General features: G+C 37.3%; 2 protein-coding genes across 2 annotated transcripts; one reads left to right on the forward strand and one right to left on the reverse strand.

The window, feature by feature from the left end:
- Positions 1 to 3257: 3257 nt before the first annotated feature.
- LOC104120470 (glutathione S-transferase U17-like) lies at positions 3258 to 4978 on the reverse strand. Its single transcript, XM_018779139.3, has 2 exons — positions 4630 to 4978; positions 3258 to 3878 (listed from the first exon to the last, which is right to left on the reverse strand). Exons 1-2 carry the CDS (start codon positions 4945 to 4947, stop codon positions 3510 to 3512), a joined length of 687 nt encoding a protein of 228 aa, XP_018634655.2. The 5' UTR covers positions 4948 to 4978; the 3' UTR covers positions 3258 to 3509.
- Positions 4979 to 7508: 2530 nt separating this feature from the next.
- LOC104120471 (uncharacterized) lies at positions 7509 to 8790 on the forward strand. Its single transcript, XM_009632224.4, has 2 exons — positions 7509 to 8453; positions 8551 to 8790. The coding sequence occupies exons 1-2, from the start codon at positions 7607 to 7609 to the stop codon at positions 8601 to 8603; spliced, it is 900 nt and encodes a 299-aa protein (XP_009630519.1). The 5' UTR covers positions 7509 to 7606; the 3' UTR covers positions 8604 to 8790.
- Positions 8791 to 10099: the final 1309 nt, after the last annotated feature.

A 10099-nucleotide genomic window follows, 5' to 3' on the forward strand; every position in this document is an offset into this window, starting at 1 on the left:
ATATTTCGCTCGTTGCAATACTGTAAATATGAATGTCAATGTGCTCGTCGCCTGTATTTCTCAAATCTTTTCATTGGTATTGTCATAAATTCAACACCCCTTTCAATCAATGACGATGTACCTCTAGCCCTTTCAACAAACCTCTCCGCCATCAGCTTGAATGACATCCGCACCATGGCAGTGATAGGCAATCCACGTGCAGACTTCAATAACCCGTTGAAAGATTCGGACACATTTATAGTCAGAATTCCCCTTCTTCTGCCACCATCCACATGCAAAGTCCACTTGTCAAGCTCATGTCGCATTAACCAACGATAGACTCCCTCGTCTTCCTGCATGATAGATTCCATGCGCCTCCTAAATTTACACTCTTGATGATCTGTTGCAGCCATCCACATTAAATTATCCAAATCCTTATTGGGATATGCCTTCTGAAAATTGGCCTTCAGGTGCCTCACACAGTAACGGTGGCATGCATACGGTTCCTGCCATGCACACAAATTCTGTACAAAACTTAAAAGACCACCATTCCAATCAGATATTAGACAAATACCTGAACGATGTTTGATAACGTGCTCTTTTAAGTGGTTTAAAAATAGTGTCCACGTCTCTTGGCTTTTATTGGCACAAATAGCAAAAGCTAAGGGAAATATACTTCTCTTAGCATCTACTGCAACGGCTATCAATAACTTAATATCATACTTTCCATAGACATGAGTGTCGTCTATGAATATTACCGGCCGGCAATGCAGAAAACCATCAATTGATGGTTTAAATGCCCGGAACACATATTTGAATATATGTTCTGGTATTTTCGGACTCCGCTCAAGCTTCCATTCAACAACAGTCCCGGGGCTAAAGTGTTGCAATGCGGCCATGTACCTGGGTAGAGATGCAAAGAACTTATCCCAGTTACCATAAATAGTTTCAAACGCATGTGTGCGCCCACCCATGTACCTGGTGGACAGATGTTACACACTCTTTGATCTTGTACCTTATGGATGTTTCAATGTGTGGAATCAAGACAAGAGAAATCAATTCAACATTCAAGTTAAAATAATTCCCATTAAATGTGTCCATTTCACAATTGTGGGCGGTAATGTATTTACCTACAACCCACATATTTGTTTTCTTCTTCCCCGTACGCAGCATCTAATTACAACCCGTAAACTATCTACGGCAGACTACCTTGTATACATCTGGAGATGACTCGCATACCATGATCTCACGACACTCTTTTATGCTGTACATTAGCACCGCCCTGGTTAGGCGCGCTTTATCGGGAAAAAGCATGCCCTTTGACAACACTGTTGCTCTAGATTCATCCCACATTGCTGTCCGAATTTCGTCAATATCCCTTATGAGGGCATCCACATCCGGGATACTTGGCAAATGATCAAGGTAGGGAATCTCCCTTGAATGAAACGACACGTGGGACTCGTACACTCTTGGTCTAAAGGGGGGGTGGAGCACGCTCCCTCGTCAAATCAGGTTCAACATTCTCTTCCTCCTCATCATCACCCTTATCAATGAAGGGTGTGTCATCTTCAGACTCATCGGCATTATTGTCATAATCACTATTCTCTTCCTGACTCTGTGCATCTGCCAGATCCCGATTAAATATGTCGTCTTCGGGAAATTGAGTAAGGACATGACCTTCAAGTTGCTTGTTTTCACTGCACAACTAACAAATAATGAGTTACTCAAATTGATCCACACTTTACATATAGCTATATCACTTCACTTACAAATCTTTATGTGTTGACATCCCATGATGGAGATTATCCTGTTGGTGATGACTCCCGGATGGACGACCATGATCCAACACACCAGAACTAGGCATATTCTAGCTGGACGTTAGTTCATAACTTATAAAATTCATATCTAGCTGGTACCCCTTGTGGAATATATGAGTGTTAATACAAATTCAATACAGCAAAAATAAATATCGTAACACAAAGGAAAATTAAAATTTACCACTCGTCTTATGAATTATGTAAACTAGGAGAGAAATTATTTCCTCGCTCCTCATTCGCCCGTGGAGATAAGTTTAAATCAGGCCAAACTCTTTCAGCTGGAACCTGTTTGGCTAAAACTACTCCAAAATAACCACTCGATGACTGAGGGATATCTCTTCTTTGCGCAACCTCATTATTGCGAACGTGTTCAACTTTGACGTACATTTCCAATATTTTTATCACAAGAAATTACCGGTATTCATCCGGAGTGCTCAAAAAATCTCTCAGAGTTTCATCGTCCTCGATGTTAAACTTAGCATAGCAAACAACCCCTTGCGGAGTGACAAAGTACAGATATCTTCCGGTTACTTTAAGGTTCACCGAACGTTTGCTCACACTCATTATTTTACATAACAACGATACCAATGTATCGTACTCCATTGTAAGTGGCAACTTAAATATGGAGATAAATTATAGGTTACTGAGTTATTCGCCACCACAACCCTACCCCTCCCACCCCCCATCCCCAATATAATAAAACCCTTATTCTTCGCTCTTTAAATATTATGACAAAATGCAAAACAACTTAACGAAAAAATATTTCAGAAGATTTTAGAGTATTTATGAATGGATTTTTAAAAAATCCTTAACCTCTTTAAATAAGGCAAAAATCAATCCGGGGGTATAATTATTTTAGGTATAGCGCTTTAAATAAGGGCACTATACCCAGTGGAATTATTGTTATGTCAGTTAAGCTCAGAAGAATTATTGGTTGACCCACATAATATATAAAGAGCCTTTTAAAAAAGGCTTTATATATATAGCGTCTTTTAAAAAGGCGCTATACTTAACTGGGCAAACAACCGTTAAGGTATAGTGCCCTTTAAAAGGGCTTTATATATAAAATTGTCACTAAATGTTTTTTGCATATATGCATATATTTTGGTTCTTGAATGCAAAAGAACCACATTTTGATTCCGAACTCTGAAGGTAACAACATGTGCGAGTTTTTGGTACGGGCTGTGTATGTATAATTGGAACTTTGGAAATATCCATCTATACTAATTCTAAACCCATTATCATAACCAATTCTGAAACTTCCCCTGCAGCCCTCCTTAGTAATAATTAACAATGGATGATAAAATGAAACTTTCCCCAATCCCCACTTTGCTTGTGATCTTAATTAGTAAAGGTCCATAGGCAGTTAGGCATCTACAGAAGTTCTACATTTTCTAGACTGTTTCAAACTCTTCTTAGATAAGACAAGCAACCAAGTTTCTGTTTAGCAAGGTTACAAAAGCCAAAAAGAGGAAGTAAGCAACAAAAAGTTGATAATTCCTACGTATACATAGATTGTCTAAAGCAAAGATGGTATTTCTAGATAATCCTTATTTTCAACGGCGGATCCAACATCGCATTTGCGGTTTGGCAAGCATAGATAAAGTCGATATATATATACATATATTTCAAAATCCATCTTCTCAACCAAAAAAACTACACACCTAATTCTGGATACGCCAAATAAGGAAAGAACCAAAAAAACACCATACTCTAGTTAGCATTAGCAGCTTGATTTTTGGGCCTGCAGTAAACTGCAACAAGTTTCTCTGGCTCCATAATGACATTCTTAACAGCTTTCTCTGACAAGAATCTCTCAGCCCATCCTGCCAAGCCTGGTGTTTTGGCTTCATATATTAAATTCACACTCAACATCATCTCCATTGCTCTTATCCACCCTAAAAAGCAGCCCAAAGCAATGTCAATATAACCGATATTGTCTCCACCAAAGAAATCTTTCCCTTTGCTACACTTGATAAATGCTTCCTCTAACAGGCATAGGCCTTCTATGATTTTCTGTAGCACTGCTTTCTTTGCTTCCTTTTCTACTGCCTCTCCTACTTCCAAAATCAAAGGGAACCACTGATAACCATGCATTTCTTTTTGTTAGCGTGAAGTAATTTGAACGATAAGAAATAACGCACAACAGAATAAAGAGACTTACACAGGTAATACTAATTACATAGTTGCTATTACGTTTAATCACGTTAATATGTTTAATTTGGGTGGTGAGTGATGCTAAAACCATCAGGCTATTCATTATTGGTGAGCGAGGCCAAAATAAACTTGTGATTATTTGTAACTATATCTCGGGCTCTTCAAAAATGATGTCTGCGTGTCGGATCTTTCAAAAGTCATCCATTTTTTTAAAGATCCAACGCATGTGCGATAACATTTTGGGGAGTTAGAACAATATAGATTTTCGGTGCTAGAGAGAAAACCACACTTTTTTTTTTACCGTGTAAACACTGTTTCTAGACTAGACTAGGCACACAATTATTTATCCGAACCAGTATAAAATATCTCTATGTCAATTCTATTCTTTGCTTTACATTATTTACTTTAGTTCATAAATTTATTTGTGTTTCAAAAGATCCTTTATTTCGGTAAAAACAACAATCTTCAAACTTTTTGAAAAGAACGTCTAAATGAAGATTTTTAAGAAGGTTCTTTAACTATGAAAAGAGCTTTTATTCAACTGAATCGATTGAAAAAGAGGTAACTTTGAGTAGAACCAGTGCAATTTACCCCTTGCACTTTCAATATGAAGTGGTACACTCATAACGTATAAATTCCGAATTTGCAAACATGGAAGTAAATTTAAGATCAGTACCTTGTTATCAACATAATCAGCCCAAAATCTGGCGATGGCACGGTCGTGAGGAACAGAAGGGCAAATAGAAGGGCCATTTGTCCATGTCTCATCGATGTATTGGACAATGACTAGCGACTCACAGATGGGATTGTCACCATGGATTAGAACTGGAATTTTCTTGTGGACAGGGCTGGATTGAAGGAGAAGCTCACTTTTGTTGAAGATATCCTCTGTAATAAACTCATAGTCCACAGACTTGATATTGAGGGCTATTTCAACTCGATTTGCGAATGGGCTTGGTCGTGTTCCCAGAAACTTAATGCTGCTTCCTGACATGTTCAATATTTCTTAATAATTACTTAGTGAGTCTGATAAGTGCAAGTGTATTTATAATTGGACTACATTGGAATCCTCGTAGAGCATCACATATAATTCTTAAATAACCTTAGGTAATTTGTCATATCATTATCTACATAAATTACTAGAATGGCTTTGATTAAAACAAGAATAGAAGTTAGAGTGCCGTTTAGGCAATGCTATGTTTTTAGACCTAAAACCCTATACCGCTGACGAAGAGATTGTTCTATATCTTTGTCAACTTGCATATAGCATCTGCGTGGCCTATAAGGTCTGCAGATACAAGGTAGAAGATGTTACCATATTAACTTTCACAAAAAAACAAAACAAATGAGAAAAGGACACATAAAAAGAACAAAAAGAAAAGATAGTAATAGTAAGAAATAACACCCTGATACATAGTAAAGACACCAAAAAGAGAAGCCATAACAATGCAACACAATTTTCACTGAGGAAATTAAATGTTAAGTGCCCCATTGGTTGGGGAAATGAGTTGTTGTCTTCATATACGGTATTTTACAATCATTATCTCATGTGTAAGCTTTTGAGTTTGATTTAGCCTTGACATCCATTTTTTTGGAAAAGGACTAAATTCCTCAATTATTAGCCGAGTGCAAGATTGATGGATCACAACACCATATGTTTTGGCTTGAAACATGTTATGCAACTCCACAAAATCCTTAGCCTCTGGCAAGACATATTAAATAACTTAATCCAACAAAAATCTCTCAGCTCTAAGGCCTAGAGTCTTGGTCTTCATCATGCATCCGATTTAACCATATCTCCACCGTTCAATGTCAAACCAGACACATAGTAGCTAGCTTTTGTTTTTCTCTTTGGGATGTCAGCCAAAACATACCCATTTTCAGTTCTTTTTTGCCCCATTCTTGTGAAGCAAGACAGGAGAGCCCAAAATCACAAAGAGCAACGACAACTCGAAAGCTGACATGATTAGTATTGATCATGTAGTAAAATTGGGTCCACCCACAAGGGGTGCTTTAAGGCCGGTTATTAGTTAACCCTAATATTCACCTGTAAAAGTACACATACAGTGTACAACATATAATATAGAAAATCAGTATTTTCCTACGCTCTCTTCTCCCAAAATCAGACAGGGGCTTAGACTGTGGAATTGGGGTTGCTCCAACACACCGTGACAACCACCACCGACCAGTGATTCCAGCCGCGGTTCGTTTCAGACTTTCGCTTCCACTTCACGAACAACAAGTAAGTTCTCATATCTAATGTGTTTAGTTTAACGTGTTCCTTCATATCATAACTTTGCCGAGATAACCCTTGAGATACCTCAAACTCCTGTACACTATATATGTAGATGAGTATTGCTCGAATTGACGACTCACATTCTATTTATTCATTTATTTATCTAAAGAGAAGATGACATGCGCCATTAACATTGAATCATCATAAAGAAGTTAATTGTTAAGTAACTGACATGTCTACAATTTAGATTTAAAGTTCTTGGTGTTTTGTCAAATAGTCTAGGATTCATTGGACATCATTTTCAATTTTCAAACACCAAGTGTCAAACAAAGCATAACTACTTAAAGGAAGGAGAAAGCAAAATAATTTTTCTTTTGTAATGGTAAACCTATCTTACATGATCAAATGTTTGGGATACAAATTAAACCCCACTGAATTTGATAACATATTATAACATGTCAGATAGGTTATTATATATAATCATTTCGAAAACAAAAGTGTGATGGGTCTTAAGGTCCGTGATCGTGTATAATTTTGAGTTCCAGTCTGATTACTTTTATCATATTTCGAGTTGAATTATGGAAGCTGGTTCTATATTCCGAAACATGAGAATCAATCGAGGGAATAAAGTGAAGGGGGTCTGGGGCCAAGTCTACCTTCTTTTTCGCCCATCTTGTAGATGTTGAAGTGGGAAAGTACTGGCTGCAAGATACTGACATAGTATAATGTTATCAACAACTTTGAGTTTGCAAAAGATAAAAGATGCCTTTTTATCGAGTGTCACTAGAATCATAATCATTTACATTAATAAACAACTCATATTATTGGTTAGTATTACCGGCCAATTACGGTGGCGTCCATGTCAACTTGTGCACACATCTAACTATTCTATCTTTCAGCAGCACCGCAGCGGTAACTTTTCACCAAATGCATAGATGGAAAAAATCACCTAGCATTTTTGTCATTGCTGGAATTTGTACTTCTGTCCCTCATAGTTCTCACTTCATCGACGGTTAGGCCGTAATCTTGGATTACTAGCCAATATTTCTGATTGAGAAGCTAACTTTAGTATTTACTTCTGAATTCTTACTTGCAAGTAACACCATCAGTGGAAGTCATCTAAATATTCTGCTTGGTAAGCTATATGTAATGCTCTTTGACCTTTCATTTGAGATTTAAGCATCAAATTCTCTTGGAATAGAGATCACAGAATCCAAAAAATAGAAGGAAGAATCTAACTAATTAATCCGCATAAAGCAAGAGTACATCTCATCTGGGCACTACCAAAAGGCAACCTCTTTACCATAAAGTTAGCCATTCTCAATCCTCATTAATATAAAATGCCACCACCATTCATAACATTTCTCTTCCTCTCCCTTATTTTCTTTGACCATCAGCGTTTAATCAACAACCAATCATGAATTTCAAGAATTCTTCCACTTTTATCTCCTGCATTTTACTCATTATTTTTCCTTCATTAATCTCATCACAAGCATGCCAAAGATTTTGTGGCAACATACCGATGAAATATCCCTTTGGCACAGGTCCTGGCTGTGGCGATCCGCGTTTCCAGCCGTTCATTACCTGCAACAATCAGCAGCTCACATTCAAAACTCACACTGGATGCTACCCTGTCACATCTATAGATTACAACAACCAACTTTTATACATCAGTGATCCTTCTATGTCAACCTGTGCTTGCACACAGCCAAGCAAAGGTTTCAGTTTAGACTGGAAAGCACCATTTAGCTTTCATGATGAAACAGTTTTTGCTTTGCTCGATTGCTCAACCGATTCTTCGCCAATTTACAAATCCAACGGAGGGATGAATTCAACATTCCCTCTATGTGATTCTTCTCAGGGGGATCCTGTTTGTAGTCTTCTCTATTCTTGCCAAGCAATGACCAGGCTTAACCTCCCAACTTCCACTTGTTGTGTTTACACTCCAGTTGATCTCGGGCCGTCGTTTGAGATGGATTTGGAGAAACTGCATTGCACATCTTACTCAGCTCTCTATGGTTTCAATGGTCAAGATGCCAATCCACAAGCCTGGAAATATGGAGTGGCATTGAAATACAAGTTCAATTTCAACAATGATTACCCTGAAATGTGTGATAGTTGTGAAAAGACTAATGGAGTTTGTGGATATTGTGGTCCTTATAATTCATTCATTTGCAACTGTCCAAGTGGAATTAACACAACAACAGATTGTTTTCTTGGAGTACCCTGGAGTAACAGTTTTAGAACTGTCCCTTGGCAAACTGGTAAAACATATTTCCGCTTTTTGCTATGAAATCTGGAGATTTTTTAATGCATTCTGATTGCTTCTGAAGTCTTACAAGTACTATGTTGTTTTTGCAGGGCTATTGTTGATCAATACCTTGGGATGGTTTATTATTGTGTCGCTGATGTAGACTGCAATGATCAAGCATAAATGGAACTCAATGAAGGAATTTGACTTGAAATCTTTTTGCTTAACATTAATTGGTTTATGGAGAATCCACAATCTCCTTTGCTTAATGTAATTTGTTAAGTGTGAAACAGACTGTTGAAAAGAAACAAAGAGTAATGCAAAGGCTAGATTGTCTTGTTGATCCTTAAGTCAATGTTCCATAAAATTGTGCAACAATGATTTTGGATTTTTTATTACTGTTCTCTCTGTTTTCTCCAATTAGATCTTTGTGAACTGCCAGATAACTCAAAAAAAAGAAGTCAAGATTGAACAAGTACTATTACTATTTGGGAGAATGGAACCAAGACTTTGCCTTTTTTTGTGGCCTAAGGCTACTGATTAGGCCTGTCCTCATTGGCATAACCATATGAGTGTAGCAATGGGTATTAGCTAACATTCTTTCAAATGGAACGGCATGATCAGTGAGGATTCATACGATTGGTCCCAACTTTTTTGACATTGAGGCGTACAAATAACAGTTGTTATTGTGTCATTTAATGTACTATGACCTAAATGACACAACTAAACTTTGGGATAAATAGTATCCTGAAGAACTTTGAAACATCAAGTTCGAATATCTGGATAAGGAAATGTGACTGAGACTGTTAAAATGTCCTCAAAATCTCAACCGCAAAAGGAAATTAATTACTACATTCAATATATAAAGACCACGAAATTTTGGGACAACATCAAACATATTGCGGGACATTATATTGGCCCAGAGATGAGATACAGCTTGCAAAAAAAAAAAGAAGGTTTTTTAGCTCGAGGAATAAAATGAATTAATAAAAACAACATACACACCACAAATGTTATGTAGAAAAAGTTCCTTATTCTTTTGAGCATCTCCACCAAGAAGGAATCACTTTGATCCCCAATGTTCTTTCTTTATCACAAAGCAAATTCCCCATGGCGAACTGCGGACAGTGGTAGGCAAAGTTTTCCACCCATTTAGTTCTAAAAATGATTCGCATTCTACCTGATTAATAAGAGGTTACTAGTAAAACTTCAAATGAGGAAATGAAGGTTCTCTAATTCTTGAACATACATAAATACATCTTGAATTATTTTCCCCAGCCTTAATAAGAGGTTTCGGGTCCGAGCTCTAGGAATAGAGAAATCCCGGGAAGGGAATGCTTCTTCCCTAATGAACTCTATGCAACGCGAATATGGATTAGTCGAGTAGTGATTTTCAGATACCAGATGATTAAACACTTAAAGTAAAAAATAAATAAAAAGTTTAAGAATCACTCGAAATGAGTGGGAATAACTTACCTCACAATAGATGTGAAATTTCATTTTCAAGAGCTCCAAAAATCGCCCGACCAAATAAAAATATGAAAAAAATGGGCTAAGTCCCGAAATGAATTCTTCACAAGAGCCTCATGTTGCATTTGCGACAGGAGGGACTATGGTTCCGTTGGTGCTAGCCGATGTTCGAGTTATATCAAATCACAC

This window comes from Nicotiana tomentosiformis, chromosome 11 (assembly GCF_000390325.3).
Source record: "Nicotiana tomentosiformis chromosome 11, ASM39032v3, whole genome shotgun sequence".
NCBI lineage: Eukaryota > Viridiplantae > Streptophyta > Magnoliopsida > Solanales > Solanaceae > Nicotiana > Nicotiana tomentosiformis.